Source organism: Mustelus asterias, unplaced genomic scaffold (genome assembly GCF_964213995.1).
Source record: "Mustelus asterias unplaced genomic scaffold, sMusAst1.hap1.1 HAP1_SCAFFOLD_749, whole genome shotgun sequence".
NCBI classification, from domain to species: domain Eukaryota; kingdom Metazoa; phylum Chordata; class Chondrichthyes; order Carcharhiniformes; family Triakidae; genus Mustelus; species Mustelus asterias.
The window spans coordinates 192,054-204,297 of record NW_027590697.1 but is presented as its reverse complement, the minus strand read 5'-3'; the positions used below and the strand labels follow the sequence as shown (position 1 = coordinate 204,297).

At 58.7% G+C, this 12,244-nt stretch overlaps 1 protein-coding gene across 1 annotated transcript in view; it reads right to left on the bottom strand.

Annotated features, from left to right (window-relative positions):
• Window positions 1-1,623: 1,623 nt before the first annotated feature.
• The window catches only part of LOC144487342 (PDZ domain-containing protein 4-like), a 111,200-nt gene continuing 100,579 nt past the window's right edge, over window positions 1,624-12,244 (bottom strand). Inside the window, exons 4-8 of the mRNA XM_078205425.1 lie at window positions 10,948-11,046; window positions 9,771-9,833; window positions 6,783-6,884; window positions 4,215-4,322; window positions 1,624-3,069 (exon numbers count right to left, since the gene is read on the bottom strand). Of these exons, the coding sequence (XP_078061551.1) occupies window positions 1,624-3,069; window positions 4,215-4,322; window positions 6,783-6,884; window positions 9,771-9,833; window positions 10,948-11,046 (1,818 nt within the window). The remainder of the gene's footprint in view (window positions 3,070-4,214; window positions 4,323-6,782; window positions 6,885-9,770; window positions 9,834-10,947; window positions 11,047-12,244) is intronic.

The window sequence follows — 12,244 nt, the reverse complement described above, 5'->3', positions numbered from 1 at the left end:
GTTGGGGAGTGAGGGGGGTGGGGGGGGTTGGGGAGTGAGGGGGGTGGTGGGTGGGGGGGGTTGGGGAGTGAGGGGGGTGGTGGGTGGGGGGGGGTTGGGGAGTGAGGGGGGTGGGGGAGTTGGGGAGTGAGGGGGGTTGGGGAGTGAGGGGGTGGGGGAGTTGGGGAGTTGGGGAGTGAGGGGGTGGGGGGTTGGGGAGTGAGGTGGTGGGGGGGTTGGGGAGTGAGGGGGTTGGGTGTGGGTTGGGGAGTGAGGGGGTGGGGGTGGTTGGGGGGTGGGGGGGGTTGGGGAGTGAGGGGGTGGGGGGGTTGGGGAGTGAGGGGGTGGGGGGGTGTTGGGGAGTGAGGGGGTGGGGGGGGTTGGGGAGTGAGGGGTGGGGGGGGTTGGGGAGTGAGGGGGTGGGGGGTTGGGGAGTGAGGGGGCTGGGGGGGGGTTGGGGAGTGAGGGGGTGGGGGGGGGTTGGGGAGTGAGGGGGTGGGGGGGTTGGGGAGTGAGGGGGTGGGGGGGGTTGGGGAGTGAGGGGGTGGGGGGGGTTGGGGAGTGAGGGGGTGGGGGGCGTTGGGGAGTGAGGGGGTGGGGGGGGTTGGGGAGTGAGGTGGTGGGGGGGGTTGGGGAGTGAGGGGGTGGGGGGGTTGGGGAGTGAGGGGTGTGGGGGGTTGGGGAGTGAGGGGGTGGGGGGGGTTGGGGAGTGAGGGGGTGGGGGGGGTTGGGGAGTGAGGGGGTGGGGGGGGTTGGGGAGTGAGGGGGTGGGGGGGGTTGGGGAGTGAGGGGGTGGGGGGTTGGGGAGTGAGGGGGGGGTTGGAGAGTGAGGGGGGGGTTGGGGAGTGAGGGGGGGGTTGGGGAGTGAGGGGGGGTGTTGGGGAGTGAGGGGGGGGGTGTGGGGAGTGAGGGGGGGGTTGGGGAGTGAGGGGGGGGATTGGGGAGTGAGGGGGGTTTGGGGAGTGAGGGGGGGTGGGGGAGTGAGGGGGGGTGGGGGAGTGAGGGGGGGGTGGGGGAGTGAGGGGGGTTGGGGGAGTGAGGGGGAGGGGGTTGGGGAGTGAGGGGGGGGGTGGGGGAGTGAGGGGGGTTGGGGAGTGAGGGGGGGGTGGGGGAGTGAGGGCGGGGTGGGGGAGTGAGGGCGGGGTGGGTGAGTGAGGGGGGGGTGGGGGAGTGGGGGGGGTGGGTGGGGGAGTGAGGGGGGGGGGTTGGGGAGTGAGGGGGGGGGGTTGGGGAGTGAGGGGGGGGGTTGGGGAGTGAGGGGGGGGTTGGGGAGTGAGGGGGGGGTGTTGGGGAGTGAGGGGGGGGTGTTGGGGAGTGAGGGGGGGGTGTTGGGGAGTGAGGGGGGGTGGGGGAGTGAGGGGGGTGGGTGGGGGAGTGAGGGGGGTGGGTGGGGGAGTGAGGGGGGTGGGTGGGGGTGTGAGGGGGGTGGGTGGGGGAGTGAGGGGGGGGGGGGAGTGGGGGAGTGAGGGGGGGGGTGGGGGAGTGAGGGGGGGGGAGTAACAATGGCCTCATGTCCCGCTGAGAATTGGAGCGTTGATCCTTCCTCTTGCCCCCCAAGCATGGGGTTAACAATCCCCCCCCCCTCCCCCCCCAATCCACCAACATGAGCCCCCTCCTCCCCGCCCCCACCCCCCGGCCTCCCCGCTAGACGGTGGTGACAGACAGCAGTGGGTTGTAGACCCTCTTCCCGTCTGCAGTCCGCGTGCCGTGCGCCAGCATCTCCTGGATGGTCATCCAGTTGTCCAGGATCTTGCGGTTCCGGCGCTTGGCGCACTTCTTGTGGCTGAGGGCGATGATGCTGAGCTCGGAGCGGCCTTCCCCGGCGGCCTGCTGCTCCCGCAGGCAGTCCAGTCGGCTCTGCATCATGAACTCGCGCCGCTTGCGCTGCTCGCGCGCCCGCGCCAGGTGCTGCTTCCGCTCCTCGCGGCTCCAGTAGCGGCCCATCTTCAGCTCGCTCACCGCGTCGTCGTCCGTCGTCATGCCGCTGCGCTCCTCGCGGATCTTCATGGCGCGCGCCTTCAGCAGTCTGTCGCGGACCGGGCGCTTGGCCACGTAGCGGCTGCCGTCGCTGCGAACCTTGACCTTCCACTCCATGCGGGCCTCGCCGCCCCTGCCGCCCTCCGGCCCGGCCGGGGCGGGCGCCGGCACCAGCTGCACGCAGCTGCGGTAGCGCTCGGAGAGGCGCCCCGGCCGGCCGGGCGAGCGGTGGCAGCGCGCGAGCTCGGGGCTGCCGCCGTCGCCCGCCCTGGGCCCCCGCCGGGCCCCCCGCTCCTCGGCCGGGCGCCTGCCCACCCCGTCGCGGGGCAGGCTGCGGAACTTGGCGGGGCTGCCGTGCCGGAGGTTGAGGTTGGCGGCCGCCCGCCGCTCCTCGGGCGCCGGCTCGGCGAGCAGCGGCGTGCTGCGGCAGCTCTCGCCCGTGTTGTAGGCGCTGCTGCTGTCCCTGTCCGACCTCTCGGGCAGCTCGGTGATGTCGCACAGGCCGTGCCGCAGCGGGTCGGTGGCCGCCCCGGGGCCGCCGGCGTCCGGGGGGCCCCCCTCGCCGGCCAGCCACGCCTTCATGCAGCGCTCCCGCAGCTGCTGCATCTTCTGCGCCCGCAGCACGTTGCGGCACTTGAACTCGAGGTGACCCAACTCCTCCTGCAACATGGCCGCCAGGCGCCCCATGCCCTCGTTGCGGTTGACGTCCAGCGCCCGGCTGCGCTGGTAGCCCGGGCCGCCGTTGCCGTTCTCCAGGTGGCACTTGATCTCCAGCAGTTCGCGGTAACGCTCGCACTCCTCCTCGGTCAGTCCGGGCAGATCGGACACCGCCAGGTCCGCTCCGGCCAGCGAGTCCGTGCTGAGGTGGAAATCGCGCGCCCGGATGGCGGCTCCCTCGTTCTTGCGGGGCTGGAACCTCCGCAGGCTGCCCGGGGTGGTGTTCGATGTGTTGGTGGTGGTCGTACTGGTCTGGTCATCGCCCAGGATGTCGTGCTCCGAGCTCTCATCATTCCGGGTGCTCTCGTCCGTGCGGCCCACCCCGCTGTCCAGCTCCTGGCTGTTGCTCAGCAAGTTCCCCGAGTCCACCGCACTCTTCCCATCCTCCTTCGCACTCTGCAAGAAAACACTTCACTGTCAATTCCCTCAGCACTGACCCTCCCTCAGCACTGACCCTCCCTCAGCACTGACCCTCCCACAGCACTGACCCACAGTGCGGCGCTCCCTCAGCACTGACCCTCCCCACAGTGCGGCGCTCCCTCAGCACTGACCCTCCCCACAGTGCGGCGCTCCCTCAGCACTGACCCTCCCCACAGTGCGGCGCTCCCTCAGCACTGACCCTCCCCACAGTGCGGCGCTCCCTCAGCACTGACCCTCCCACAGTGCGGCGCTCCCTCAGCACTGACCCTCCCCACAGTGCGGCACTCCCTCAGCACCGGCCCTCCCACAGTGCGGCGCTCCCTCAGCACTGACCCTCCCCACAGTGCGGCGCTCCCTCAGCACCGGCCCTCCCACAGTGTGGCGCTCCCTCAGCACTGACCCTCCCACAGTGCGTCGCTCCCTCAGCACTGACCCTCCCACAGTGCGGCGCTCCCTCAGCACTGACCCTCCCACAGTGCGGCGTTCCCTCAGCACTGACCCTCCCACAGTGCGGCGCTCCCTCAGCACTGACACTCCCACAGTGCGGCGCTCCCTCAGCACTGACACTCCCACAGTGCGGCGCTCCCTCAGCACTGACCCTCCCACAGTGCGGCGCTCCCTCAGCACTGAACCTCCCACAGTGCGGCTCTCCCTCAGCACTGACCCTCCCACAGTGCGGCGCTCCCTCAGCACTGACCCTCCCACAGTGCGGCGCTCCCTCAGCACTGACCGTCCCACAGTGCGGCGTTCCCTCAGCACTGACCCTCCCACAGTGCGGCGCTCCCTCAGCACTGACCCTCCCACATTGCGGCGCTCCCTCAGCACTGACCCTCCCACAGTGCGGCGCTCCCTCAGCACTGACACTCCCACAGTGTGGCGCTCCCTCAGCACTGACCCTCCCACAGTGCGGCGCTCCCTCAGCACTGACCCTCCCACAGTGCAGCGCTCCCTCAGCACTGACCCTCCCACAGTGCGGCGCTCCCTCAGCACTGACCCTCCCACAGTGCGGCGCTCCCTCAGCACTGACCCTCCTACAGTGCGGCACTCCCTCAGCACTGACTCTCTGAGTGTCGCACAGGAATGTGCGAGGGTTGGGTTAATTTACCGCCTCTGAGACTCACGTGTTGGGCCGCGCTGGCTTTGCCTGCACGTGCGGGTATGTCCTCGGCCTCCTCTCGAGTCGGGATGTCCATTGCCTCATTCCTGTCTTCCATCCAACCCTCCTCCAGCTGTGGGAGCAGAGAGGCTGGGTTTAGGAATATTACACGAGCTATTATTGTCTGCTGCATCCCCGGATCCCATCCCACCAACCAGGGATCCCTCCCACTGCTCCCCCCATATCCTCTGGGTGGGTAAACCCTACCCACTGGCTCACCCTCAACTCCGAGCACCGCTGGTGAACAGGCAAGCCTGATGGCCACTCGGCCCTTCACCCCACTGCATGCCACAAGAGTGACCATCCCTTTAAATTATCAAAGGGGTTGCTACCTCTGCAACTCTTTCAGACAGGGAGGTCCAGACCCAACCCCCACCGCACCCACCCCCCCCCTCCCGCCCCAACAACCCGCTGGGTGACAATACTTCTTAACCATCTCACTGCACCCCTAAACCTTCGACCAATCACTTGAAAAGCGTGAGGTGATGCACTTTGGTCTGAGTAGTTTGACAAGGGGGTATCCTCTGAAAGATCTGACACGGGGCAGCACAGTGGCACAGTGGGTTAGCACTGCTGCCTCACAGCGCCAGGGACCCGGGTTCGATTCCCGGCTTGGGGTCACTGTCTGTGCAGAGTCTGCACGTTCTCCCCGTGTCTGCGCGGGTTTCCTCGGGGTGCTCCGGTTTCCTCCCACAGTCCGAAAGACGTGCTGGTTAGGATGCATTGGCCGTGCTAAATTCTCCCTCAGTGTTACCCGAACAGGAGTGTGGAGACTGGGGGATGTTCACAGTAACTTCATTGCAGTGTTAATGTAAGCCTACTTGTGACACTCATAAATAAACTTGAATTATAACATTTGGAGTCATGGGAAAGTTCAGGGAAGTGGGAATAGCGCCACTTTAGTGGTGGTTATTGTGGGTGCGGATTCGATGGGCTGAGGGAGCTCTTCTGTGTCTCTGTATCTCTGTGTCTCTGCGTCTCTGTATCTCTGTGTCTCCGTGACTATGACAGGGTTTGGGAGCTCAGGCCATTCCTCCGGTGATTGGCAGCCGTGCTTGTGGCACGAATAAATACATTTAAACTTTAAAGACTGGGAAGTTCCGAAGAACAACGGTGTCCACAGATCTCGGAAAGCGGAAGGGCGTGTTAATCGGGTGGTGAAAAAGGCATCTGGGACACTCGCCTTTGTCAATCGAGGCACAGATTACAAAAGCAGGGAAGCCATGTTGGAGTTGTATCGAACTTTGGTGAGGCCACAGCGAGAGCACTGTGTGCAGTTCTGGTCACCACATTATCGGAAGGATGTGATTGCACTGGAGGGGGTGCAGAGGAGATTCACCAGGATGCTGCCTGGGGTGGAGCGTTTCAGTTATGAAGAGAGGTTGGGGAGGCTTGGGTTGTTTTGGTTGGAGCAGAGAAGACTGAGGGGTGAACTGATCGAGGTGGACAAGATTATGAGGGACACGGACAGAGTGGATAAGGAGCAGCTGTTCCCCTTAGTTGAAGGGTCAGTCACGAGGGGGACACAGGTTAGAAATGAGGTGTGGGAGGTTCAAGGGGGATTCGAAGAAAAATAGGGAAGCGGCAAGTTCTGGAGCACAAGTCTTCAGTACTATGGCCGGAATGTTATCAGTGCCTCCAACCGTTTCTGGATATCACGTGGAGGGAATCGAATTGGCTGGAGGCTGGCATCTGAGATGCAGGAGGTTACAGAGATAGGGAGGGGTGTAGGGGCTGGAGGAGGTTACAGAGATAGGGAGGGGATGTAGGGGCTGGAGGAGGTTACAGAGATAGTGAGGGGTGTCGGGACTGGAGGAGGTTACAGAGATAGGGAGGGGGTGCAGGGGCTGGAGGGGGTTACAGAGATAGGGAGGGGTGTAGGGCTGGAGGAGGTTACAGAGATAGGGAGGGGATGTAGGGGCTGGAAGAGGGTACAGAGATAGGGAGGGGTGTAGGAGCTGGAGGGGGTGACAGAGATAGGGAGGGGATGTAGGGGCTGGAAGAGGGTACAGAGATAGGGAGGGGTGTAGGAGCTGGAGGAGGTTACAGAGATAGGGAGGGGATGTAGGGGCTGGAGGAGGTTACAGAGATAGTGAGGGGTGTCGGGACTGGAGGAGGTTACAGAGATAGGGAGGGGGTGCAGGGGCTGGAGGGGGTTACAGAGATAGGGAGGGGTGTAGGGCTGGAGGAGGTTACAGAGATAGGGAGGGGTGTAGGGGCTGGAGGAGGTTACAGAGATAGGGAGGGGTGTAGGGGCTGGAGGAGGCTATAGAGATATGGAGGGGGTCGAGGGGCTGGAGGAGGTTACAGAGATAGGGAGGGGTGTAAGGGCTGGAAGACGTTACAGAGAATTCGCTCCATTCCCTGGTATGGGACAGGAGGAGAAATGGTGAATTCAGACAAATCTAACATTGAACTGTCTCAAACCTGATGCTGTAACAGTCCGTTACTGCCCACTGAGATATGCGATGGACAGGGTTATATTTCAGCAACAGACTGGTGGATCCGTGCAGATCAGAGAGCAATCACTTACCTCCATCTCTGGCCGTGCTAATAATAAGGAGACATTGGTGCTGTCCTCACGTGTCAGGATCGCAACGGCCTCCTCCCTGTTCTGAACCTCCACCCCATTGATCTGTAACAGAGACACACACACTCTGCTCAGAAAGTGACACACTGTCCCCCATCAAACACTCCCAGGACAGGTACAGCACGGGGTTAGATACAGAGTAAAGCTCCCTCTACACTGTCCCCATCAAACACTCCCAGGACAGGCACAGCACGGGGTTAGATACAGAGTAAAGCTCCCTCTACACTGTCCCCATCAAACACTCCCAGGACAGGTACAGCACGGGGTTAGATACAGAGTAAAGCTCCCTCTACACTGTCCCCCATCAAACACTCCCAGGACAGGTACAGCACGGGGTTAGATACAGAGTAAAGCTCCCTCGACACTGTCCCCATCAGACACTCCCAGGACAGGTACAGCACGGGGTTAGATACAGAGTAAAGCTCCCTCTACACAGTCCCCATCAGACACTCCCAGGACAAGTACAGCACGGGGTTAGATACAGAGTAAAGTTCCCTCTACACTGTCCCCATCAAACACTCCCAGGACCGGTACAGCACGGGGTTAGATACAGAGTAAAGCTCCCCCTATATTGTCCGCATCAAACACTCCCAGGACAGGTACAGCACGGGGTTAGATACAGAGTAAAGCTCCCTCTACACTGTCCCCCATCAAACACTCCCAGGACAGGTACAGCACGGGGTTAGATACAGAGTAAAGCTTCCTCTACACTGTCCCCCATCAAACACTCCCAGGACAGGTACCGCACGGGGTTAGATACAGAGTAAAGCTCCCCCTATATTGTCCTGCATCAAACACTCCCAGGACAGGTACAGCACGGGGTTAGATACAGAGTAAAGCTCCCTCTCCACTGTCCCCCATCAAACACTCCCAGGACAGGTACAGCATGGGTTAGATACTGAGTAAAGCTCCCTCGACACTGTCCCCCATCAAACACTCCCAGGACAGGTACAGCATGGGTTAGATACTGAGTAAAGCTCCCTCGACACTGTCCCCCATCAAACACTCCCAGGACAGGTGCAGCTCGGGGTTAGATACTGAGTAAAGCTCCCTCTACACTGTCCCCCATCAAACACTCCCAGGACAGGTACAGCACGGGGTTAGATACAGAGTAAAGCTCCCTCTACACTGTCCCCATCAAACACTCCCAGGACAGGTACAGCATGGGTTAGATACAGAGTAAAGCTCCCTCTACACTGTCCCCATCAAACACTCCCAGGATAGGTACAGCATGGGTTAGATACAGAGTAAAGCTCCCTCTACACTGTCCCCATCAAACACTCCCAGGACAGGTACAGCACGGGGTTAGATACTGAGTAAAGCTCCCTCTACACTGTCCCCATCAAACACTCCCAGGACAGGTACAGCACGGGGTCAGATACAGAGTAAAGCTCCCTCTACACTGTCCGCATCAAACACTCCCAGGACAGGTACAGCACGGGGTTAGATACAGAGTAAAGCTCCCTCTACACTGTCCCCATCAGACACTCCCAGGACAGGTACAGCACGGGGTTAGATACAGAGTAAAGCTCCCTCTACACTGTCCCCATCAGACACTCCCAGGACAGGTACAGCACGGGGTTAGATACAGAGTAAAGTTCCCTCTACACTGTCCCCATCAAACACTCCCAGGACCGGTACAGCACGGGGTTAGATACAGAGTAAAGCTCCCCCTATATTGTCCGCATCAAACACTCCCAGGACAGGTACAGCACGGGGTTATATACAGAGTAAAGCTCCCTCTACACTGTCCCCCATCAAACACTCCCAGGACAGGTACAGCACGGGGTTAGATACAGAGTAAAGCTTCCTCTACACTGTCCCCCATCAAACACTCCCAGGACAGGTACCGCACGGGGTTAGATACAGAGTAAAGCTCCCCCTATATTGTCCTGCATCAAACACTCCCAGGACAGGTACAGCACGGGGTTAGATACAGAGTAAAGCTCCCTCTCCACTGTCCCCCATCAAACACTCCCAGGACAGGTACAGCATGGGTTAGATACTGAGTAAAGCTCCCTCGACACTGTCCCCCATCAAACACTCCCAGGACAGGTGCAGCTCGGGGTTAGATACTGAGTAAAGCTCCCTCTACACTGTCCCCCATCAAACACTCCCAGGACAGGTACAGCACGGGGTTAGATACAGAGTAAAGCTCCCTCTACACTGTCCCCATCAAACACTCCCAGGACAGGTACAGCATGGGTTAGATACAGAGTAAAGCTCCCTCTACACTGTCCCCATCAAACACTCCCAGGACAGGTACAGCATGGGTTAGATACAGAGTAAAACTCCCTCTACACTGTCCCCATCAAACACTCCCAGGACAGGTACAGCACGGGGTTAGATACTGAGTAAAGCTCCCTCTACACTGTCCCCATCAAACACTCCCAGGACAGGTACAGCACGGGGTTAGATACAGAGTAAAGCTCCCTCTACACTGTCCGCATCAAACACTCCCAGGACAGGTACAGCAAGGGGTTGGATACAGAGTAAAGCTCCCTCTACACTGTCCCCATCAAACACTCCCAGGACAGGTACAGCACGGGGTTCGATACAGAGTAAAGCTCCCTCTACACTGTCCCCATCAAACACTCCCAGGACAGGTACAGCACGGGGTTAGATACAGAGTAAAGCTCCCTCGACACTGTCCCCATCAAACACTCCCAGGACAGGTACAGCAAAGGGTTGGATACAGAGTAAAGCTCCCTCTACACTGTCCCCATCAAACACTCCCAGGACAGGTACAGCAAAGGGTTGGATACAGAGTAAAGCTCCCTCTACACTGTCCCCATCAAACACTCCCAGGACAGGTACAGCAAAGGGTTAGATACAGAGTAAAGCTCCCTCTACACTGTCCCCATCAAACACTCCCAGGACAGGTACAGCAAAGGGTTGGATACAGAAGCTCGCTCAGCTGCTCTGTCTTACCTGAATGATACGGTCTCCCGTTCGAATGCGGCCATCCTTCGCTGCGATCCCAGTCGGGTTAATCTGCGGATCAACACATTACTGCGTTTTAATCAGGCGGCTGTGACGATTGAGTCAGTGTTTAGTATAACCGGTTCAGTCCCTCCATCTCTAGTCAATTGTGGAGGGAAAGGGTACACAGAGTGCAACATTTGTAACGATAGACCAAGCATCAGGGTTGCCCTGGTAACAGGCTTGGCCAGCTTTTGAATTTTGACAGCCTATCAGTTTATGGGAGACAGTCAGCCATCAGGAACCTATCCAATTTGAATTTGCTGTTGTTGATAACATCAGACCAATCCTGGTGTAGGAAAGATGATTAGGTCATCAGAGTTATAAAGAGGAACTCAACTGCCTGCCTGCAGCTCAACTGAAGAGCTGCCACATCTCAACACCGAGAGAGGGCAGGAGCAGCTCCCTGCCAGCTTAGAATATCTCTTAAGAGAACTCTCCATCTATCTAACGAAGGGGACCAAAACCAGAAAGAGCTTACAGACAGCGCATTCGAAAGAAGAACTCCAAAGGCTTCCCAAAGCCAAGACACCTGGTTGTATATTGTTTTGTGAGTGACTAGATTTCTGTTCTTATCTTTTTTGGGCAATGAATGATCCTTGTATTTATTTGAACAGCATTCCAATAGAACCTCACTTTAATCGACATGTTACTTGTTTAGTTAAAGCTCCTGGTTAGTTAAATGAATAAATTGTTAAGTGTTTATTTTAAAGTGAGTGCGGGGGTATTTCTGTTTGTTACCCACTAAACATTACTGAAGGGCAGTTCACACCTTCCCACACACTTTGAACAGATTACGAGGCGAGGGATTCCTCTTTGGGGGATTTGCCGTTACGTATCAAATGGAAAGCAACCTCTGCATCGTAACGAGAGAGAGAAGCTGGGATGGTTCTCCGTGGAGCGGAGGAGGTTAAAGGGGAGATTGAATCGAGGCGTTCACTATCACCAGTGATATTGAGTGGGGCGAGGGGCACAACCTCAATCTATTTTGCCCCTCATTGTCTCGATATCCTTTTTATAATCTGAGGCCGTAAGCTGAGGCCATTCTGCCCATCATAACTGTGCTGGCTGTATGAAAGATCGACCGCACTCCCCCTCTCCCCACCGGGGGGCCCTGATTCCTTACCTCTCCCACATAGATTCCTGTGTCATTCTCATCATCCGTCCGGTAACACACGGTCAGTCCCAACTTCTCCTGGTGACTCTGTTTATAAAGCTCCACTTCCTGGACACAGAAAGACCCAAAAGATAACACCACGCCATCAGCACAGACCACCCCCCCCTCCCCCAGATCAACTCACAATGTCTATAGCCCCATAAGACTTAAAGACATAGGGAGCAGAATTAGGCCACTCGGCCCATCAAGTCTGCTCCGCCATTCAACCATGGCTGATATTTTTCTCATCCCCATTCTCCTGCCTTTTCCCCATAACCCCTGATCCCCTTATTAATCAAGAACCTATCTATCTCTGTCTTAAAGACACTCGATGACCTGGCCTCCACAGCCTTCTGCGGCAAAGAGTTCCACAGATTCACCACTCTCTGGCTGAAGAAATTCCTCCTCATCTCTGTTTTAAAGGATCGTCCCTTTAGCCTGAGGTTGTGCCCTCTGGTTCTAGTTTTTCCTACAAGTGAAAACATCCTCTCCACGTCCACTCTAACCAGGCCTCCCAGTATCCTGTAAGTTTCAATAAGATCCCCGCAATGTCCAACCTCAGGACATCCACAGGGCTTTCCCCACACCCCTTGCTCAGAGAAATTTAGAAATACACACATTTATTTCCCCTCTACCTGCTCTGTAAACCCCTCCATCTCTCCCTATCTCTGTAACCTCCCTCAGCCCCTACACCCCTCCCTATCTCTGTAACCGCCTTCAGCCCCGACACCCCTCCCTATCTCTGTAACCTCCTTCAGCCCCTCCACCCCTCCCTATCTCTGTAACCTCCTCCAGCGCCTACAACCCTCCCTATCTCTGTAACCTCCTTCAGCCCCTACACCCCTCCCTATCTCTGTAACTTCCACCAGCCCCTACACCCCTCCCTATCTCTGTAACCTCCTCCAGCCCCTACACCCCCTCCCTATCTCTGTAACCACCTCCAGCCCCAGACCCCCTCCCTATCTCTCTAACCTCCTCCAGCCCCTACACCCCCTCCCTATCTCTGTAACCTCCTCCAGCACCTACAACCCTCCCTATCTCTGTAACCTCCTTCAGCCCCTACACCCCTCCCTATCTCTGTAACTTCCACCAGCCCCTACACCCCTTCCTATCTCTGCAACCTCCTCCAGCCCCTACACCCCCTCCCTATCTCTGTACCTCCTCCAGCCCCAGACCCCCTCCCTATCTCTGTAACTTCCACCAGCCGCTACACCCCTTCCTATCTCTGTAACCTCCTCCAGCCCTTACACCCCCTCCCTATCTCTGT